The 22792-nt window shown below is 42.9% G+C and overlaps 2 protein-coding genes across 3 annotated transcripts; both read left to right on the top strand.

Moving 5' to 3' along the window:
• The first annotated feature begins 1017 nt into the window (after positions 1-1017).
• On the top strand, positions 1018-15687 carry LOC139422736 (probable ATP-dependent RNA helicase ddx6). Of its 2 annotated transcripts, none has more exons than XM_071174058.1 (13): positions 1018-1387; positions 2958-4018; positions 4112-4216; positions 4327-4456; positions 5035-5181; positions 7620-7714; positions 9433-9555; positions 9750-9878; positions 12441-12557; positions 12677-12740; positions 12838-12939; positions 13078-13289; positions 13577-15687. In XM_071174058.1, exons 2-12 carry the CDS (start codon positions 3779-3781, stop codon positions 13284-13286), a joined length of 1461 nt encoding a protein of 486 aa, XP_071030159.1. In that variant the 5' UTR covers positions 1018-1387; positions 2958-3778; the 3' UTR covers positions 13287-13289; positions 13577-15687. The 2 variants fall into 2 exon arrangements, with proteins under 2 accessions (XP_071030159.1, XP_071030151.1); XM_071174050.1 differs by lacking the exon at positions 1018-1387 and adding an exon at positions 1730-1910.
• A 1983-nt stretch (positions 15688-17670) lies between these two features.
• LOC139379942 (mitochondrial import receptor subunit TOM40 homolog) lies at positions 17671-22776 on the top strand. The gene is made up of 10 exons (XM_071122509.1): positions 17671-17759; positions 18270-18481; positions 19110-19177; positions 19393-19485; positions 19593-19694; positions 21057-21162; positions 21414-21536; positions 21634-21710; positions 21991-22093; positions 22252-22776. Exons 2-10 carry the CDS (start codon positions 18271-18273, stop codon positions 22389-22391), a joined length of 1023 nt encoding a protein of 340 aa, XP_070978610.1. The 5' UTR covers positions 17671-17759; position 18270; the 3' UTR covers positions 22392-22776.
• The last annotated feature ends 16 nt before the right edge of the window (positions 22777-22792 follow it).

Raw genomic sequence — 22792 nt, 5'->3', positions numbered from 1 at the left:
TGCATTAATTAGCAACTGAGACTGAGGAGCAGGCCGTTTACTTTGGGCACCTTATTCATCCAAACTACTCAATACTGCCCCCCAGCCATAAGAAGTTAAGAAATTTGTGGAGTGGTTGAAAAAAATATTTTTAATGACTCCAACCTAAGTGTATGTAAACTTCCGACTTCAACTGAATATCACTCTAGTGTAAATTAATAAATTGTAATTACGTCGTCATTATTGGCCAATTTATTGCCTTTACCTCCTTCATTCGCACACACTGTATACAGATGATTCTATTGTGTTTTTGACTGGATTGTTAATCCCATGTGTAACTCTGTTGTTTTTGTCGCACTGCTTTGCTTTATCTTGGCCAGGTCGCAGTTGTAAATGAGAACTTGTTCTCAACTGGCCTACCTGGTTCAACAAAAATTAAAAAAACTGAGGAAGACAACAGGTACTCAACTATTCCCCTCTTTTACGAAGTTACTCACTGAAGAGGGTTAAACCAAGGCCTCATACCTTTTAAAGGGTTAATAAATTGGGTTATGATAAACTGTAAGGTCTCCTGTCCTAGGAGACCTCTGTGTGTGTATTAACACCTGTTTTGAGTGTTGTGCCCTTCAGACATTATCAGAAGGCGGAAACCACCTACGTTCATACATACTCCTCCTGTCTGGGGCCCACCTGGGTATCTGAGGTTCTGAGAATACCACTGGTTTCCTGAGAACACAAAGGCTGCAGCAGGCCTGAAGAAAACAGCCACCTGTCAGAAGATGCTTGGACTCGTTCACCTTGTATGACCCTATACTTGTGAAGTTTGTTTTTTTAAATTACGTTTTACTTGCAGAGTGTGATATGTGTTTGTATTACCTAACTTCATGAGTTGAATGGTATGAACTGTGCAGAATCCTTGGACGTCCCTACCCCATTGAAGTTGAAATGTAAAATGGTTAAGCAAAGGGTTAGGAAAGGTGTTAAATACGTCAGCATGCTTCAGTTCTGTTGGCGAATAGCCGAACCGAGTGTGCTAGCATAGTACTGTTTGTCCATTTTGCGACGCGGTAGCCAGTTACACTTCCTCAAAATAGTCAGAACTAATCGAAGATATCCCAAGAAATGTCATTAATGTTGACGTTTTTACCGAAGAAATCTTAGTCGCACATCTAACTATGGTTTTTTTTGTGCAGTATTTCTCAATTAAAAAATGTGCATAAAAACGAGTCGTCTCTGGTTGAATAACAACAAAGACTTTATTTAATAATCCCTACTGTTGACCAATCACCGACGAAGGGGCGTAGACATCGGCTCCGAACTTCGGCTTGCCTCCAGAAAAAATTTCGTTTGCCCGAACAACCGAAAAATACTCTCACCGAAGTCCAAAATGAACAAAATCTCGACATAGGTAGGTGCACGAACTCTACCGAACTTTTTCGCCCGGGAAGCAAGCAAACTTTTTACGTTAAGTACGTCCCAAAAACCTAGATATTTCTAAACAATTTGAGTTCGAAACAGGACACGCTGATTGGGTAGTTCATGTACCTGCGCAGCCAGACGAAGGGTTCCATTAGTTACCACAGTCACAAAGTCAAATGGGTTATATTGTAAAAATGCATAGAAAATGAATTTGCCTTTAAGGTTAGGCATACAGCTAGCTATCAGGTTAAAATCACATTTTAAGAAGATAAATGGTATAAATGGGTGGGGCTTATGACTTTGTGGCTGTGGTAACGAGTGACGAACCAGTAGGAAAGCGAAAGAGACAACCAGCTAAAGGCGAGCGCGCGGCCATGTTGAATTGTCGTTTTTTTAAGAAGAGACAATAGAGAGACAAGTCGGTGGGTTTCACGAAACACAAACAGTTTCATAATACTTGGAAAATTTGCTTTAATTAAGTTAACGAGAGAAGACGTTCGATGAACATTAAGGTAACGTGTTGTATTTGTTTGAAGTAGCTGATAGTTCATGGGCGCTATTCGGTTGCCTATGCTAGCATGTTTGAAGGAGAGTCGACCAGTCAGCCTACGCTTAACGTTAGTTACCATAGCTAGCTAACCAGCAATGTTTGCTAAGCAAACGTGCTAGCTAGTTATTTCATATTTTACTTTCTAAAATCCGTCGACTGTTTATCTAAATCGTTAGCCTCAGCTCGAACATGTGTCGTGAACGTACTGCTAGCCTCCTAGTTGTCAGTCAAAATATCTCAGCCCAAAAACTTCGATTAACACGTTGTCACAGCTAGCTTGTTAACGTTAGTTGACTAACACACTACGTTAGCTTAGCTAATCTACTTTACCGGGCATTCAATGCCACTATCTAGATAATTTTCCATGTAAAGTTTGCCTACTGTTACCAATCATTAGTTAGCTATCTAACGTTTGCTGGTAAACCAATTGTGGGTCTCTGTTGGCTGCTCATACGGCTATCAATTTGTTAATTGTTTCATGAGTACACTGATCACCAACTCAGCGCTAACTGAACTATTTTTGTTGAACTCAGTCCTAGCTAGCTATCGTAGTGTTTTAGCACTGCCAACTTGTGCGTAGCTAACGTGTACTCGTAACTTATGTTTGGATCTTTTTAAAACAGTTTTTCTGCTTTGCTTTAGCCCCAGATCGCTGCACTTGGTAACTAACCTTAGCTAACTACTCTTATATCGACCATTTTTACCACGTAACCTAACTAGCTAGCTAAACACCTTGCTAATATGTCCAGTTCGCTAGTTACACGTTAAAACTAAAATGCTCAAGTTTAACGTTAGACTCGATTAGCTCACGTTCTGGAAATAAACATAATTTCAAGTGTAGTCCTAGTTAGTGGTTGTTTTGTTTAGAAGTTGAGATTAATTTGCATGTTTAAATTATTGAAACCAATCTCAACTTCCTTTTAGTATTAGCTACATTCAATAGTTGCACAGGCACAAGTTTTCATTTGTGATGCTTTTGTCCTTATGATGTATTGTTGCTTTCGTGCAGGTAACCAGGAGTTGAATGCAAATGTGACTGAGTGTGTCAGCTCCACATCTACCACAGCAAAAGAAGAGCACAACAGCAGAACACACATTGTTACTGTCAAAGTGAACAGCACAAAGGGTTGGAACTATTTCCCTCAGTGTTTTGTGTAAGTCAATTTTTTGTGGTTGACAAGCGCACAGTTTTTTTTGCTTCATAACACACCAAAAAACACCAAGTTGAGAGACTCAGAGAAACATAGGAATAGTCCATGTGAATCAGAAGACAGTACAGGTCTGTTTGAATGTAAAAGACTAAAAGCACTTGAGACTAACAAAGAAACTTACGACCACTCCAGTCCAGGAAAACGGCAAAAGGGTCTTTGAACATAGAAACAATATTAAAAACTTTACAGGTTGTTACACCGAAAAGAGACTTCAGAAAAAGCTATTTTCACCAGGAATAAGACTGCTTCAGGATAATTTACTTTAATGTTTGAATTCTGAAACACTTTCACAAAGGTTTGTTTTTTTAGCGGATATATGATCTATTTATTCATATAAATGCTAATTTCTCCCTTTTTGGGGAGCGTCGTCTTGTAAATATACAATTTTCATACGCCAGACTCTTCTTTTCAAGAGGGCTGTACGTATAAGTATACATAAAATCTTTAAATTAGAAATCCTGAAAACAAGATTTTATTTTTTTTGTGAACTAAATAACACAAGGACAATAGTTCCGCGAGTGGATAAACGAGATCTAAGGAAACATTGGATAGGGGAAAAAGCTTTACACTGTGAGTGACTAAGGAATTGACAGACTGTGAAGGAAAACCTCTCTAAGCCATGTCTACAGCAAGAACAGAGAACCCAACATCCATAATGGGACTGAACAAGCCCAACGGGCAGTTTAGAGGACCACTCAAGCCAGTTGGACTAACACCAGGATCCCTGGCAACTACCCCACAACCAGATGCCCACCAGAAGGGAGGCAACATTCCCCAGGGCAGTGGGGGCATCCGTTTTGGCGATGACTGGAAGAAGTGCCTGCAGCTTCCACAGAAGGACTGCAGATTTAGAACATCAGTAAGTCCTAGTAGTACATTCATAGTTTAATAAAGCAAGTCCATCAATCAATAATGGCCCCAGCTTCAACCTTGACGTCTACTCTTTCCCCAGGATGTGACATCGACCAAGGGAAATGAGTTCGAAGACTACTGCCTGAAGCGGGAGCTACTGATGGGGATCTTTGAGATGGGCTGGGAGAAACCATCTCCTGTACAGGTGACTTCCCTCTGCTGCTCTGTCCATGACTATTTTGGAATTTTGTTGAATGTGTTTGCTCATGTTTGTGGAACTGTCTCTCACCACCCTGTGTCTGTCTGTCTCCCCAGGAGGAGAGCATCCCCATTGCTCTGTCAGGAAGGGACATCCTTGCCAGGGCTAAGAACGGCACCGGGAAAAGCGGAGCCTACCTCATTCCTCTCCTGGAGAGGATAGACCTGAAGAAGGACCACATACAGGGTGAGAACTGCACCAGCTGCTACTCAATACCATTTCAACATCAATCCATGTAATCTCATTTGCTTGTTTAAATCAATTTTGGTACGAAGTCCGTCTGTGAAATCTGCACTTAATGTTTTATGATTAATTTGGCCTATTGTGGCGTAATCACTGGTGAACACCCCTATGTAGTTGCCTGAACAATTCACTAGATTTATGCACAAGTAAGCACACATTCAGAGGCCATTACAACGGTCCAGTACGCCTGGTGGGACACGGAATCTCTTGACATATGGACAGACCCAGTGTCACAAACCTAACGCCCACACAGTGTGCTCTAATAGAGCTGGACCACAAGGGAATAGCATGCCACAGATTCATAATATGTCAAGGCCACTTGAGTTTAGTGTGTTGGATAAATTACATTCAGTTAAGCCAGTGCCTGAGCTCATCACCTGTCAGTGAAATTGAGCTTTTTAATGGTCTCCAGTTATAGGTTATTTATTCCAATTGATTTGTGGAGATTGTTTTTCTCTTGTCCCTCATTCCCCAAACCCTGTTTCTCTGTGTAATCCTTCATTTCTCCCTCATCTCTGCAGCCATGGTGATGGTTCCTACACGAGAGTTGGCCCTGCAGGTGAGCCAGATCAGCATCCAGGTGAGCAAGCACATGGGTGGGGTCAAGGTCATGGCCACCACGGGAGGCACCAACCTGAGGGACGACATCATGCGCCTGGACGAGACTGGTAACTACCACTCAGTCACAGGGGAAGGGCAGCCGAAAGGGTTATAGAGTGGCATATCCAATGTGTGAAGAATTGCAGCTGATTATAGCTCTACATGCATTATGGATATTGTTTGCTTGCGTGACTGACACTGAACTTTGTTACTTTAAATCCAGTTTGGCTGTCGATCAAGAGACTTGCCTGTGTTACGCAACAGCACATTGTGCAGATCCTCATTGTGCCTTTATGTACTGTACTTACTAGGGCTGTAATGATCAGTACCCGGTTTAAATGTTTAAGATACTTTTGGTCATGTAGTGTATGTGGACACCTGCTCGTCGAACATCTCATTCCAAAATCATGGGCATTAATATGGAGTTAGTCCTCCCTTGGGGCAGTTGGCATACTACTGGCATCTGCCAAACCCAGATTTGTCCTTTGGCCTGCCAGACGGTGAAGCTTGATTCATTACTCCAGAGAACGCGTTTCTAGTGCTCCAGAATCCAATGGTGGCGAGTTTTACACCACTCCAGCCGACACCATGCGCAATGCCAAACGATCTTGGGCTTGTGTGCGGTTGCTCGGCCATGGAAACCCATTTCATGAAGCTCCCCGACAAACAGCTCTTGTGCTGAAGTTGCTTCAAGGCAGTTTTGGAACTCCATAATGAGTGTTGCGAACGAGGACAGACTATTTTTATGCACCTCAGCACTACCACTTTGTTGCTGAGCCATTATTGCTCCTAAATGTTTCCACTTCACAATAACAGCACATACAGTTGACCTGGGCAGCTTTAGCGAGGCAGAAATTTGGGGAACTGACTTGTTGGAAAGGTGGCATCCTATGACGGTGCAATCTATGGAGATTGCATGGCTGTTTTTATATACCTGTCAACAACGGGTGTGGTCGAATCTACTAATTTGAAGAGGGGTCCACATTCTTTTGTATATAGTGTATGAGTTATTTTGTCCGCTGTAACAATGGCTCCCTGATTCAAATGTTTAAGGTATGAGTGCATTGATCATCAGGACCCCAAACCGATCCAAAAGTACCATGCATCGTCAGAAAATCGATTCAAACGTTACGAATTGCCGATTAACTTTTTTTTGTTATTGCTCAAATTGCTTTCTACTCTCTGAAAATACCTAATCTTTTATGGCAACTGCATCCTCTCCTTAGTGTTGAACAAAGCTTGTAATTATGTAGACAGTCATTGATCTAAAAGTCATTTTGCCTGCTCACCAACCCCAGTCAATATCAGTAGACTGGTCACTCTGCGTCCTGTGTGCAGCTTCGCACGCTGACCAACGATGGGTATTCCTATTCCTGATCTGGTATATTTGCGACTCACATTCAGCATTTGAATGTTGGTAAAATGGCTTGCGCAATATTAGCCTTTTTTAGTTGCGTGACAACCAATGACATTTTTCTAGTTAAAAAAATACATAATCAAATGCACTTTTGAAAAGGTGGGTAGGCTACATACTGATCAGGGCATACATTCAATTTTATTTTGATCACTATCAGCAGTAGTTTTGCTTAAAACAATCTGTATTTGTCATTTTTAGCTATATAAGGTAAAAGTTTATAATTTCATAACGAAGACGGCAATCACTTTTTCTATCTGTACTACATGGTCGAAGTTAGAGAAGAAAACGAGCTCACTGAGTCCGTCAACTTCCAAACGTTCAAAACCAACTCTTACCCTACGAGGTCCGGAGCCTGCTGGTTTTCTGTTCTACCTGATCATTAATTGCACACGCCTAGTGGCGCAGGTCTAAATCAGTCCCTGATTTAGAATGAACAACAGAAAAATGCTGTGGATCTGGCTTTGAGGTCTAGAGTTACGTTTCAGGGGTCTAAGCGGTCCGATTTGTGAGACGGGTGAAATCCAAAGTTGTGCTATGTCACAGATTTTTGTTAAGTATTTATACATTACTAGCTCTAACACTTAATCAGCAAAAATCACATTCATTAGTGGGTGATGGTGATTTTCCTTATGGCTCAGATCAGATGCCTACATGCATAATTTACACAGATCCAGCTCCAAGATACCCAGGGGTGGCAGGTAGCCTGACAAGGTGAAAATCTGTTTTGCCCCTGAACAATGCAGTTAACCCACTGTTCCCCGGTAGGCCGTCATTGTAAATAAGAATTTGTTCTTAACTGACTTGCCTAGTTAAACTTAAAAAGCTCATGAGCTCCATCTGCAGCAGATTTAAATGTAGAAATTGAAAATTAATGTGTTTATGCAACGGATGTTAGTGGATCGCATCGATACGTTCCTCTAATTGCACTGAATCGTTTCAAACTAAAACGTATTGTACCTGTATCGGTGACAATTTGTCAAGATGTGTAACAACCCGTCTTAAAGGGGAAAGATGAACATCCCCAGTTCACGATTTTCTCTTCCTCGTCCCCAGTTCACGATTTTCTCTTCCTCGTCCCCTGTCTCTCAGTGCATGTGGTGATAGCCACACCAGGCAGGATCCTGGACCTGATAAAGAAGGGCGTGGCCAAAGTGGATAAAGTCCAGATGATGGTGATGGATGAGGTGAGCTTTACTGGTTGTTTTTATTGAAGCGGCATATGTTACGAAATCTGGAAAGTATTTTTTTTTTGTGGAAGAATCCGTAGTTGCTCATTTAGTTTTGCTAATGGAATAATATTGTTTTAATAAGCCAAGTGAACATAGCCCCACTTTGCCACCTGCTCTGTTTGAAATAGTTCATGTGCTGAGGATTCACTCAATTGGGTCATTAACTTCTTGGTGACTGGGGGCAGTATTTTCACGTCTGGATGAAATTCAACTGCCTGCTACTCATCCCCATAAGATATGCATATTAGCCTCCCGGGTGGCGCAGTGGTTAAGGGCACTGTACTGCAGCGCCAAATATACCAGATCAGGAATGGGTTCGCGCCCAGGCTCTGTCGTAACCGGCCGCGACCAGGAGGTCCGTGGGGCGACGCACAATTGGCCTAGCGTCGTCCGGGTTAGGGAGGGATTGGTCGGTAGGGATCTCCTTGTCTCATCGCGCACCAGCGACTCCTGTGGCGGGCCGGGCGCAGTGCGCGCTAGCCAAGGTTACCAGGTGCACGGTGTAGCCTCCGACACATTGGTGCGGCTGGCTTCCGGGTTGGATGCGCGATGTGTTAAGAAGCAGTACGGCTGGTTGGGTTGTGTATCGGAGGACGCATGACATTCAGCCTTCGTCTCTCCCGAGCCCGTACGGGAGTTGTAGCAATGAGACAAGATAGTAGCTACTACAACAATTGGATACCACGAAATTGGGGAGAAAAAGGGTCAAATAAAAATAAATAAAAAGATTATTAGGAAATTTGGATAGAAAACACTGAAGTTTCTAAAACCCTTGAATCATGTCTGTGAGTATAACAGAACTTATGTAGCAGGCGATACCCAGAGGAAAAAACATTCCGATTTTTGTTTTGTTTTGTTGTTGAGGTCACTCTCTTCAATGGGTTTTCATTGGGAATCCAGATTTCTAAGGGATGTTCTTGCAGTTCCTACCGCTTCCACTGGATGTCACCAGTCTTTAGAAATTGGTTGAGGTTTTTCCTTTGTGTAATGAAGTAGCCCTGTTCAAAACGAGGGTCACTTCAAGTGTACTGTTAGATAGAGGCGCGTGACCAGAAAGGTAGCCTCAGTTTGTTTTCTTCCTGTATTGACCACAGATCATCCCGTCTTCAATTTTATTGATTATTTACTTTTAAAAAATACCTAAAGTTGTATTACAAAAGTAGTTTGAAATGTTTTGGCAAAGTTTACAGGTAACTTTTGAGATTGTGTAGTCACGTTGAGCAAGTTGGAACCAGTGTTTTTCTGGATCAAAAGCGCCAAATAAATTGACATTTTGGATATATATGGACAGAATTAATCAAACAAAAGGACAGTTTGTGCTGTTTATGGGACATATTGGAGTGCCAACAAAAGAAGCTTGTCAAAGGCGTGATTTACATAGTTCTGCGTTTTGTGTCGCGCCTGCAGGGTTGAAATATGTTTTCTCTCTTTGTTTATGGAGGTGCTCCCCTCAGATAATAGCATTGTTTGCTTTTACCGAAAAGCCTGTTTGAAATCTGACATGTTGGCTGGATACACAACACGTGTAGCTTTAATTTGGTATCTTACATGTGTGATTTCATGAAAGTTAGATTTTTATAGTAATTTATTTGAATTTGGTGCTCTGCATTTTCACTGGCTTTTGGCCAGGTGAGGTTAACAAATGTCCTTGTGTCCTGACTCTCCCTCTCCAGGCAGACAAGCTGCTGTCTCAGGACTTTGTGGTTCTCATCGAAGACATCATCAGCTTTCTGGCTAAGGGGCGTCAGATCCTACTCTACTCTGCCACCTTCCCCATCAGTGTGCAGAAGTTCATGGTGAGAGGACTTGCCTTGATGACTGGGGGGCTAGAGAGTGAGCGAACGGGGGGCGACCAAGGGGGTGGTTGGATAGACCGAGGTGGAGATGTGCATGGAGGTTCAATGAGAGAAAGGAGTCGGAATTAAAAGTTGACAACTGAATTGTCTTTACACTCAATTGTGATCTGTTTTCCCCCTGTCCCCCTCTCCAGGCGAAGCACCTTTCAAAGCCCTATGAGATCAACCTGATGGATGAGCTGACACTGAAGGGCATCACCCAGTACTATGCCTACGTCACTGAGAGGCAGAAAGTCCACTGCCTCAACACCCTCTTCTCCAGGGTGAGTCTATCTAAAGCTGTGTACGTAGTTTGTTGAGCTATGTACAGTGCATTCGATAAGTATTCGGACCCCTTGACTTTCTCCCCATTTTGTTACATTACAGCCTTATTCTAAAATGTTTAGAATTATTTTTTCCCCCTCATCAATCTACACACAATACCCATAATGGAAAAGTGAAAATAGGTTTTTATACACTTTAGCAAGTGTATTAAAATAAATACCTTATTTACATAAATGTTCAGAGACTTGAAATTGAGCTCAGGTGCATCATGTTTCCATTGATCATCCTTGATGATTCTACAACTTGGAGGCCACCTGTTCAATTCAATTGATTGAACATGAATTGGAAAGGCACACACAGTTGACAGTGCATGACAGATCAAAAACCAAGCCATGAAGTCGAAGGAATTATCAGAGTTCCGAGCCAGGATTGTGTCAAGACACAGATCTGGGGAATGGTACCAAAAAATGTCTACAGCATTGAAGGTCCCCAAGAACAGTGGCCTCCATCATTCTTAAATGGAAGACTCCTCCTAGAGTCTTCTATTCCTTTGCGTCCTCAGAGCATGTGCATACCAGCTGGCTGGTGTGTTTATGGACATATTCAATCAATCCCTATCCCAGTCTGCTGTTCCCACATGCTTCAAGAGGGCTACCATTGTTCCTGTTCCCAAGAAAGTTAAATGAACATCGCCCCATAGCACTCACTTATGTCATCATGAAGTGCTTTGAGAGACTAGTCAAGGATCATATCACCTGACACCCTAGACCCACTCCAATTTGCTTACTGGCCCAAAAGGTCCACAGATGATGCAATCACACGGCCCTAACCTGTCTGGACAAGAGGAATAACTATGTAAGAATGTTGTTCACCGATTACAGCTCAGCATTTAACACCATAGTACTCGTCAGTAAGCTCGAGACCCTGTGTCTCGGCCCCGTCTTGTGCAACTGGGTCCTGGACTTTCTGACGGGCTGCCCCCAGGTGGTGAGGATGGGAAACATCTCCACCCCACTGATCCGCAACACTGGGGTGCCACAAGAGTGTTCTGAGCCCTCTCCTGTACTCCCTGTTCACCCATGACTGCGTGGCCATGCACGGCTCCAACTCAATCATCAAGTTTGCAAATTACATTACAGTGGTAGGCTTGATTACCTACAATGACAAGATGGCCTACAGGGAGGGGGTGAAGGCCCTCGGAGTGTGGTGTCAGGAAAATAACCTCAATGTCAACTAAAAAAAAAGGAGATGATCTTGGACTTCAGGAAACAGCAGAGGGAGCAAACTACCTGCCCTCCAGGACACCTACACCACCAGATGTCACAGGAAGGCCAAAAGATCATCAAGGACAACCACCACCTGAGCCACTGCCTGTTCACCCTGCTATCATCCAGAAAGCGAGGTCAGTGCAGGTGCATCAAAGCTTGGACCGAGAAGCTGTTTTTCAGTCTCTATCTCAAGGCCATCACTGTTAACTTCTTACGGCTGAAATCCTGTTAACGGGATTGATTTGACAACAGCCAGTGAAAGTGCAGGGCGCCAAATTCAAACATCTCATAATTAAAATTCCTCAAACATACAACTTGTACACCATTTTTTAAAACTTAATCCGACCAGTGTCCAACTATTTGTCCTGAATGCCAAGTGTCACATCTGGAGTAAACCTGCCACCATTCTTACAGTTAAGCATGGTGGTGGCAGTACCATGCTGTGGGGATGTTTTTCAGCAGCAGGGACTGGGAGACTAATCAGGATCAAGGGAAAGATGAACAGATCCTAATTGAAAACTTTCACCGCAGTCTGCGGTCCTGAGTGCTCTGGAGCAAGTTAACATTCCAAGAGGACAATGACCCTGAGAACACAGCCAGGCAACGCGGGAGTGGCTTTGGGACAAGTCTCAATGTCCTTGAGTTGCCCAGCCAGAGCTCGGACTTGACCCGATCAAACATCTCTGGAGAGACCAAAAAATAGCTGTCTAGCGGCAGTCTTCATCCAACCTGACAGAACTTTTGAGTGGATCTGCAGAAAAGAATGGGAGAAACTTACTCAAATACATTTGTGCCAAGCTTGTAGTGTCCTACTCGTGGCTGTAATTGGTGCCAAAGGTGCTTAAAGTACTGAGTAAAGGGTCTGAATAGTTGTGATTCAAAAAAAAAGTTGTTTTCTAAAAAACCTGTTTTTGCTTTGGCATCATGGGGTATTGGTGTAGATTGAGGGGTAGGGGGGCTAATACATTTTAGAATAAGGCTGTAATGTAACAAAATATGGAAAAATTAAAGGGGGTCTGAATACTTTACGAATGCACTGTACCTGCTTGATGAGTAACCTTGAAGGAGCCTTAGCTCCCAGAGATTTCGCCTCATGTTTTGCTAGATAGCCTAACTCTTGAGGTGGGTTGGAAACTTGTGTTCTATAACTGGTCCTTTACATACGCAGTCAGAAAAGCTCAACTTGTTTCAGTCGTAGAGATGTTGGCTAATGGTAGAGCAGGAAGCCATGTTTCGGTCATCCATTCATAATGAGTACATTGTCTCATCAATGCGTCTTTTGTTCTCCAACAGCTCCAGATCAACCAGTCCATCATCTTCTGTAACTCCACCCAGCGGGTTGAGCTGCTGGCCAAGAAGATAACCCAGCTGGGCTACTCCTGCTTCTACATCCATGCCAAGATGATGCAGGTCAGCTCAGCCGGCCCAGCCACTTGCACTTTAGATGTAGACCGCATGGAATACCTTCTCATTAGACCGTGTGTAGCCATGTTTTGCAAACCCTTGCACTGGTTTTGCCTTTGAAACAGGAGTACAGAAACCGTGTGTTCCATGACTTCAGAAACGGACTCTGCAGGAACTTGGTCTGCACAGGTAACATATTTTATCCTTGAGTTGAATGATTGCTTGGTCGATAAAATGTAAAAAAGATAACCGATAGACTAAATTATTCTCTTGCATCTCTGCTTAGATCTGTTCACCAGGGGAATTGACATCCAAGCAGTGAACGTAGTGATCAACTTTGACTTCCCCAAGAATGCTGAGACGTACTTGCATCGCATCGGCAGATCAGGTGAGACCATACACTGTATTTTCATCACGCTGTCAAATCAGACCTCGGGCCACATGTCCTCCAGCTACCATCTGCTCATCTCCTGGGTAAATAAAGCATCAAATATAAGCCTGTTGCTTATTTTAACACCTTTTCCAGGGAGGTTTGGTCACCTGGGTCTGGCCATCAACCTGATCACCTCTGAGGACCGCTTCAACCTGAAGTCCATCGAGGACCAGCTGGTGACCGACATTAAGCCCATCCCCGGCAGCATCGACAAGGGCCTGTACGTGGCGGAGTTCCACTCTGCCGACCCAGACGCAGAAGACGAGATCAGAGGCAAGGACGGCGAGTTAAGCGCAGCATAAACGGTAAGGTTTGTCCACTTTTGCAGAGATAAGTCTCCCACTACTCATAGAAAGGACTGGGTAGTTATTTCACCTTTGGTTTATTTCATCTGAGTCCTTTGACTCCTTGCTGGTCAGTGGTCATAAAACAAAATCTCGGCATTGGGGCCTGAACTGAAAAATGGTTTACTCATGTTCAGCCTAGCTCTTGATAAAAGATTCTCGGTGGATAGGATTGTTGAATTGGCTTTACTTCTGCTTTTGCAATTTGATTACATTAGTTCCTAACTGGAGCCATGTCTCTTTTCCAGGAGAACAAGAGGCGTCTGGCATTCATCACACCATCCCCTGCTGCGCACAGACATTCAGATTAGTTTGACCTAATATAAACAATTCTACAGGATGCATCTTCCAGTTTTTTTTATTTTTATTTTTTGGGATAATGTTTACAGCAGTGGTCAGTTTGTTTTGGCACAGATTACATCTGTTTTTTAACCAACATGATATGTACCCAACTTGTCAATAATTTTCTAAGTCTGCCGTTTTTCTGTATGGTCAGTGTATCACTGGTGGCTTCTTATACAGTCACATTTCATCATTTCCTGTTGAAAAGGCCCTCTCTTGTCAGGTTCACTTCCTATAGACTTATTTCTGAGCAGATGACTGTCAAGGAAACCAAACCAAAGCTGAACATGTTGATAGGGGAGTATGGATTTACTCAAAACCAAAAGGACCCCCTCTGCTTTAACGGCTGTTTGGGGAAAGCTATCACGGTGCTATATGGTGGAAATACAAATAGAACTACATTTTAAAAGTTTCTTTGTTTTTAAGTGTTCATGCTAATGTGACTTTACAGTCGTACATGAAAGGCACCTCCATGAATAGTTTTTGTCAGACGCACATGGATGAGTCCAATGATGAGTGTTGATTAGTTGACTTATTGTTTATTTGTTTCGTATTTTACAGCCTCCTTAGTAGGCTATAGCACCAGATAGACCCGTAAATCTGTGGGCAACAGATCCCTTAGACAAGGAGATGATGGCAGTAGAACCTGACATGGATAAGAGCCTGTATCAACAGGGTAAACATTTTATTTAGATCCACCGACCCCCCCACCACCACACACACACACAAAAAAATGATTACACATGCTGAAGCCAGTCATCTTATTCTATCGCTCTCTGACTCTTCTGTTCCTCTCACATTCTTCCTCTTAACTCACTCGCGTGCCTTAATCTAACCTCCGCTCAGTGTTTATACTGTACATCTGAAAGGATCTGTCTGTGTGAACCAGAGCTCCAGAAAGTAGCTTGAAAGTACGGTTCCAAAAAGAGCTTCTCTGGTAATGTTCTTTAGCTCTCACCAAGTCAGTGCTTGTTTTCTCAGCTTCCCAGAACTCCCCTCTGTGTTTTTAATGTGGAGTAGTTGAAAATGATCTAAGGTAAATTTTGCAAACCCCTCTCCTATTGGTTAATATTAGGATTTAGGGATGAAAACCTGACTCTAGATCTATCCGTAGCTTGCCAGGAAGCAGGAATGGTCACACAGGGTGGGGGGACCCTAATCTTTAACACAAGAAGTGATTTGTTACAATACTGGCAATTGTCGTTGAGGAATCGCAGCATTTCAGTCATTTTCTCAATTGTTATGCAATGTATTTTTTTCCTCTTTCGTACAGCTATATTAGGTAGTCTGACAGAGCAATGGTTGTGTTGAGGAAAGATTGTGGCAGTACTCTCATTGGCCAAAGTACAGTGTTCTACTTTTAAAAGGATAATATTGCCAAATACAATCTTGTCTTATAGCGACAACCCTAACAGATCCTACAATCTTCAACATTAGAGATGTAGCAGAGGGCTGGCCTCTGCATTGAGTGTAGCACCAGCAGAACAGAACAGGGACCATTGTAATGCATGTACTGTAAGCCCTTATTTAAATAGCCTACAATACTGAGCACTGTTTCCCCACATCTGGCTCTGGAGTATCCCTGTAAATGCTGGAGTTTATTTAACTTATTCCATTGTCAATTATCCTCAATTGAGGCACTTGAGCACTGAAATGGGACTTATGACTTGAGCGTTGTCAAGTGTCTGTGTTAAACGTTATTAATTGGTTAATCTCAGCACACCAGCCGCCCACAGCAATGAGCAATAGCTTTGGGAGGAGGCTATAAATTGGGTAAGTGAAGCAGTATTTGCCAGGGGTACTCCAGGGCCAACTATAAGAAGACTATGGTAGACTTGTTGATTTGAATTTATTTCTATCCAACTCATTTGGTTTGAGTAATGCTCCTGTTGTCTTGTGTTGGCAGAGGTCACCTGCTGAGCTGTAAAGTGGTAGGAGGATGGCTAAGCAAAGTTTATTCTACAGCCAATTGTCAATGCCAGCACCTGAAGGAATCAAATAAAGGCCTGATTCTCCATCCCTGTCTTAAGTTTTCATGTGTATTGGTTCATCACACTGAATGTTGTGCATGTATTTTTGACAAGTCACATTGTATCAGTGGTCAGCTAACATTGTGGGAAGTATGCATAACCTATTTGGCGTAGGCCTGTCGTGAAACTAGCTATATGTATGCATTAAATTTGCTAGGTCAGATTTGGTGTTAATGATAAATTGGGAAAACATTTTAAGATAGCATAATATACAGTACCTGTCAAGGTTGGACACCTACTCACCTTTTCTACATTGTAGAATAATAGTGAAGACAACTATGAAGTAACACAGAATCATGTAGTAACCAGAAAAGTGTTAAACAAAGCTAAATATATATTTTAGATTCTTCAAAGTAGCCACCCTTTGCCTTGACTGCTTTGTACACTCTTGGCATTCTCTCAACCAGCTTAATGAGGTAGTCTTGAAGGAGTTCCCACATGCTGATCACTTGTTGGCTGCTTTTCCTTCACTCTGCGGTCAATCCCATCCCAAATAATTTAAATTGGGTTGAGGTCAGGTGATTGTGGAGGCTAGGTCATCTGATGCAGCACTCATCACTTTTCTTCTTGGTCAAATAGCCTTTACACAGCCTGGAGGTGTGTTTGGTCATTTTCCTGTTGAAAAACAAATGGTAGTCCCACTAAGCGCAAATCAGATGTGATGGCATATAGCTGCAGAATGCTGTGGTAGCCATGCTGGTTAACTGTGCCTTGAATTTTAAATCATTGTCATCCGCAAAGCACTATCACACCACCACCATGCTTCACTGTGAGAACCACACATGCGGATATCAACCGTTCTTACAAAGACACTGGTTGGAACCAAAAATCTCAAATTTGGACTCATCAGACCAAAGGACAGATTTCCACTGGTCTAATGTCCATTGCTCGTATTTCTTGGTACAAGCAAGTCTCTATTATTATTATTATTGGTGTTCTTAAGTGGTTTCTTTGCAACAATTTGTCCATGAAGGCCTGATTTGCACAGTCCCTTCTAAGCAGTTAATTTCTGTTAAATTGATTTGGGCTGCAATCTGAGGTGCAGTTAATTTGAGGCTGGTAACTAATGAATTTATCCTCTGCAGCAGATGTAACTCTGGGTCTTCCTTTCCTGTGGCGATCCTCAGAGACAGTTTCATCATAGTGCTTGATGGGTTTTGCGACTGCACTTGAAGAAACAATGGACTATCGTTTCTTTGCTTATTTGAACTGCTCTGCCATTATATGGACTTGGTCTTTTACCAAATAGGGCTATTCTGTATACCAACTCTACCTTGTCACAACACAACTGATTGGTTCAAATGCATTAAGAAGGAAAGAAATTCCAATAAACTTTCAAAGGCACGCCTGTTAATTGAAATGCATTCCAGGTGTCTACCTCAAGAAGCTCTTTGAGAGAATGCCAAGTCTGTATTAAAGCTGTCAAGGCAAATGGTGGCTACTTTGAAGAATCTCAAATTAAAATATATTTTGATTTGTTTAACACTTACTACATGATTCCATATTTGTTATTTCATATTTTTGATGTTCACTATTCTACAATGTAGAAAATAAAAATAAAGGAAAACCCTGGAATGAGTAGGTTTGTCCAAACTTTTGCCTGATCCTGTACATTCTACATGTAGATTACCCTTGGAATGTCTTGCCTCGGGATTGAATGACGCAACCGATTGGAAGGCGCAAAATACGCCTATTAATGTCGTATTCAGGTGCTAGTCAGAAGTAGGAAACTCGTAAATGTTGGACTTGCTAAATGGCTGTAGTTATACACGTGTTGCATTCAACCCATACCTCTGTGGTTCAAAGATTTAGTGTTCAACTAGATAGCAGCTCAGTCATTTCAGAGTTCTGACTAGGTGATCAACCCAGCACATCACGCAATATTTAGGGGATTCCTAGTGGTTGGATATGCTGGCCAATGGTAGTTGATTTTGTAGGTACACTACCCAATCCATGGGGTTTTTGGGTGCGGTGGGCGGGCCTACATGTGCACCGGAAGCTTGTGGAACTTTGCCGGTGCGTAGCTTGAATTACCGCTGAACACGCACGAACAGTCAACGTGAGTAGCTCGCTAACACATTTGAAGCATGAAACGGACAACTGTAAAACATGTCTTTATTACAGAAAGTTGATGGTGTTACAGTTTTGTCTGAGGCATGTGCAGTGCTGCAATTGTTATCACTAGGAACACTAGCAAGCTAATGTTAGCTCAGTCAGTGACTGTCAGTCAAGTCGACCAGATCTCAGAGCATTCCGAATTTTTCTGTACGTAAATCCGAGACACTCCATTAAGTATGGTACAGTATCTTACGTTTGGTATGGTTGCATAAGACAGATGGTTACTTGAGGCCAAAAAGAAAGGCCACTGTGGTTGGTATGGGTGGGCATATGCTATCCAGCTAACGTTACGTTTATGGCTTAAATACCCTTTGGCCTTGACCTAGCTGTGCTAGTCTTTGTCCCAGTTAATGCATAGAGTTGGTTAACTAGCCACTAGCTAGTAACTGTTTACAGAACATCAAGTATCTCATCCCATCTCTCTTGTTGTCTCTCTCTCATTCTGCTTCAGCATGGGCAGTGTGTTGGCTGCCAGCTCCCCCGCTCCCCCCCCTGCCCCAGGCAGTGGTGTTGTCCAGGGGGCCCCTGGGTTGGTGTCAGTCCCCCCAGGGTTCTCCATGCCCTCCGTCCCTCCCCCCTCTGTCCCCGGACAGCCAGCAGGTGAGATGGGGAGCCCCCTCCCCAACCCTGGTACTTATGAGGAGTGTCATCGCAAGTGCAAAGGTAAGGATCTTTGTCATGCGGTATGTCATCAGAGTTGTACAGGTGCATCCTTCCTGTTTGAATAGGCTGGGCAATGACATGGCAGATTTTATGCTCTATCGTTTGAGAGGTATGTTTTTCCTCAGAATCAAAAAAATGTTGGTCCCATATTTTAGATTGTGTTCAAATAAAACTTTGTTTGCATTGAACAGTTTCTGTTCTGACCATAGACTTGGACTACTCTAGTGCCCAAAATCCAGTTTTAGCAAGGGCAGCACCATTGAGGACTGAAACCATTTTGAAATCAACTGGGTGGGACTTGCTATTTGTAAAAGAAGGATCACATAATTCCTTCCAGGTCATCAGGAGGGATTAGCCAATTAATTATACGTGTGAGCAAACATTCCTTAACTGCAGTTGGCAGTAAATCGGCAACCTTTCTTTTATACCTGTTCAAATAACTCACTCCAAGTGGCAGATTGCACCCTTTCAGTTTGTTTACCAACTCAGAGTTAGTAGAATATGAAAATTCACTACTTCCAAATGGAGTTGGCCTCAATGGCGGCGACTTTGCTCTCACAGACGCCATAATGGGACCGATACAAAGTTGGGTCCTCTAACTATCTCTGTGGTTCTAACGCCATTTCAGAGGTGTTCCCCATCCAGATGGAAGGAGTGCGACTGGTGGTCAACAAGGGCCTGAGTAATCACTTCCAGGTCAGTTGTGGAGCTAGAGGAATATATATTCTAGATGCAGCCAGTAAATTAAAGCCGGCGTTATTATGCATTCTGTTGCAGCTATTATAAAATGAAAAGGAACTATCTAACCCTCAAGGCTGTAAAGTTCAAGGAGGTGATTGTCCTATTTCATATGGATCAGAATACTATATTGTTTGACACTTTATTGGATGTCTGCTGTATATGTTCTACAGGTCAGTCATACAGTTACTCTCAGCACCTTGGCTGAATCTGGCTACCGGTTTGGTACCACCTATGTGGGCACTCAACAGACAGGACCTGCTGAGGTAAACTAACTGTCACTTGTCTGGTCTGGAAATCGTCTCTCAGCCACTTTACCCTTATATTATTATACTCTAATAATATTGTTGTTTCATGTGTTGAACCCCCCCAGTCCTTCCCAGTCATGGTGGGAGACATGGACAACACCGGTAGTCTGAACGCCCAGGTTATCCACCAGCTCACCAGCGCCGTGCGCTCCAAAATAGCCATCCAGGTACGTCACTGTGAAGGCCACACCAGGATCAGGAAGTTTATGTACACTACTATTAAAAAGTTTGGGGTCACTTAGAAATGCAAATGTTTTGTCCCTTAAAATAACATGAAATTGATCAGAAATACATTGTAGACATTGTTAATGTTGTAAATGACTATTGTAGCTGGAAGCGGCTGATATTTAAAAAATGATGGAATATCTACATAGGCGTACAGAGGCCCATTATCAGCAACCGACACGTTGTTAGCTAATCCAAGTTTATCATTTTAAAAGGCTAATTGATCATTAGAAAACCCTTTCGCAGTTATGTTAGCACAGCTGAAAACTTGTCCTGATTAAAGAAGCAATAAAACTGGTATTTTTTAGACTAGTTGAATATCTGGAGCATCAGCATTTGTGGCTTCGATTACAGGCTTAAAATGGCTAGAAATAAAGCACTTTCTTCTGAAACTCGTCCATGTATTCTTGTTCTGAGAAGTGAAGGCTATTCCATGTGAGAAATTGCCAAGAAACTGAAGATCTCGTACAACGTTGTGTACTACTCTCTTCACAGAACAGCACAAACTGTCTCTAACCAGAATAGAAAGAGTGGGAGGCCCTAGTGCACAACTGAGCAAGAGGACAAGTACACTCGTGTCTGTTTTGCGGGTACAATTTAACGAAGCTGCCAGTTGAGGACTTGTGAGGCGTCTGTTTCTCAAACTAGACACTAATGTACTTGTCCTCTTGCTCAGTTGTGCACCTGGGCCTCCCACTCCTCCTTCTATTCTGGTTAGAGACCGTTTGCACTGTTCTTTGAAGGGAGTAGTACACAGCATTGTACGAGATATTCAGTTTCTTGTCAATTTCTCACATGGAATAGCCTTAATTTCTCAGAACAGGAATAGACTGACGCGTTTCAGAAGAAAATTATTCTTTTTGAGCATGTAATCGAAGCCACACATGCTGATGCTCCAGATATTCAACTAGTCTAAAAAATACCAGTTTTATTGCTTCTTTAATCAGGACAAGTTTTCAGCTGTGCTAACATAATTGGAAAGGGTTTTAAAATGATAAACATGGATTAGCTAACACAACGTGCCTTTGGAACACAGGAGTGATGGTTGCTGATAATTGGTCTCTATACACCTACGTAGATATTCCATTAAATATCAGCTATTTCCAGCTACACTAGTCATTTACAACATTAACAATGTCTACACTGTATTTCTGATCCATTTTATGTTATTTTCATGGACAATTATTTATTTTCAAAAACAAGAACATTTCTAAGTGACCCCAAACTTTTGAACGGTAGTATATATTCAACTTACTGTTTTATTAATCTGTGTATTTCCAATAATGTGTTTGTTATTTCAACAGACTCAGCAGCACAAGTTTGTGAACTGGCAGTGTGACCTGGAGTACCGCGGTGACGACTTCACTTCTGCTGTTACCCTTGGCAACCCAGACGTCCTCCTCGGCTCTGGTAGGATTGTTTTCTCATCATCAAAGACTTCACTGGTGGTCCATGATGCTGCAAAACGACCCATCTCTCCTACAAGCACATTTGTGTGGAAGCTTCATCACGTACAGCAATAATGTTCTTGTTACCCAGCCTTTTGATCACATGTTATGATGGCCTCTGTTTACAGAGTGAACAGGCTGGTTATTATTCAGACATGAGTCCTTTATTCTTGTGCTCTACTGTAACATCTATGATGATGTTGCTGTCCTCAGGTATTATCGTGGCTCACTACCTCCAGTCCATCAGTCCAGCCCTGGCGTTGGGAGGAGAGCTGGTTTACCACCGGAGGCCTGGAGAGGAGGGAGCAGTCACCTCCCTAATGGGCAGATACACAGGTGAGACCCTCTCTGACCCACATCACCTTCTGTTAGAGCCAGGAGTTTTTTACTGGTCAGGTCACTGAGATTAATATTCTTCTGGTTTTTCCTCCAGGCAATAATTATGTTGCCACATTGACTCTAGGGGGTGCCGGGGCTCATGCAACATACTACCACAGAGCCAATGACCAGGTACCCAAACTAAGCTATCACCTCTACCTTGCCCCCAGTCTAGACCACAAAACTCCTCAAGTTTTAGTGTGGATCACTGTGCAAAATAGTTGGGAATCCACTGGTAGCGTACCATCTCTCGACCATGACTATATGCACAGTACCATCCCTCTCCTATGAGATGTGCTTAGTGGAAAGTTTGACCATGGAGGTGTTAGCCCACTGAAATACTTGAGGCTATGTAGCACCACAGTGCTAGGTCTGTTTGTGAGACCATCTTGTTGTCGTTCTACCAACGCAGCTGCAGCTGGGGGTGGAGTTTGAGGGCAGCATGCGGACGCAGGAGACCGCAGTATCGTTTGGGTATCAGCTGGACCTCCCTAAAGCCAACCTGCTCTTTAAAGGTAAGCCACTGTCTGTCCCTCGACAGCACAGCTATTCAGTCAGACCTCTAGGATTAATTGATCCATTTAATGTCATAGATTGGCCAGAGTTTATCCACCTGCTGTCCCAGGTCTGAATTATTTCCTGATCAGTCCCTCCCCTCTATCCCTGTCTCCAGGTTCGGTAGACAGTAACTGGGTGGTTGGGGCGGTCCTGGAGAAGAAGCTGCTGCCCCTGCCTCTCTCCTTGGCCCTGGGAGCCTTCCTTAACCAAAAGAAGAACACGTTCCAGTGTGGCTTCAACGTCACCGTTGGCTAGACCTCCAGCCGCCTCCGACACACTGGGTCGTGCTTGGACCAGCACTTGTCATGTATGTATCTACTGGATTCAGAGATTCTCCTATACTGTGAATTGTGGGGCAGAGAGTTACTCTATACCAAGGAGCCAGGCCTACATATTGTAGCACAAGTGTATTTCCTTACAATTGATACACTCTTTAGGAAAGGGAAAAAGCTATATTTTTACCAAACTTCAGAAGCATTTTGAATACATTATGTTGGTCCTATAGTCATGAAATGTTCAGAGTACACTGAGTGCAGTTACTGCTTTTGATACATGTAACAAACATTGGCAGAAATGGAGTTGAGGTTTTCAACAGACCGTGATGAAATGTATTTAGAATCATAAATAAACTACTTTTGTATTTTTGGCTTTTGATG

The sequence above is a fragment of the Oncorhynchus clarkii genome, chromosome 2 (genome assembly GCF_045791955.1).
Source record: "Oncorhynchus clarkii lewisi isolate Uvic-CL-2024 chromosome 2, UVic_Ocla_1.0, whole genome shotgun sequence".
Taxonomy (NCBI): Eukaryota; Metazoa; Chordata; class Actinopteri; order Salmoniformes; family Salmonidae; genus Oncorhynchus; species Oncorhynchus clarkii.
This window is presented reverse-complemented; position numbering and strand designations above follow the sequence as displayed.

Coding starts and splice junctions, on each gene's coding strand:
- LOC139422736 (XM_071174058.1), top strand. CDS start 3,779: ATGTCTACAGCAAGAACAGAGAACCCAACATCCATAATGGGACTGAAC. Junction 12,558..12,676: donor TCCATGCCAAGATGATGCAG/GTCAGCTCAGCC, acceptor CCTTTGAAACAG/GAGTACAGAAACCGTGTGTT. Junction 12,940..13,077: donor GCATCGCATCGGCAGATCAG/GTGAGACCATAC, acceptor CACCTTTTCCAG/GGAGGTTTGGTCACCTGGGT.
- LOC139379942 (XM_071122509.1), top strand. CDS start 18,271: ATGGGCAGTGTGTTGGCTGCCAGCTCCCCCGCTCCCCCCCCTGCCCCA. Junction 19,178..19,392: donor GCCTGAGTAATCACTTCCAG/GTCAGTTGTGGA, acceptor TATGTTCTACAG/GTCAGTCATACAGTTACTCT. Junction 19,486..19,592: donor AACAGACAGGACCTGCTGAG/GTAAACTAACTG, acceptor GAACCCCCCCAG/TCCTTCCCAGTCATGGTGGG.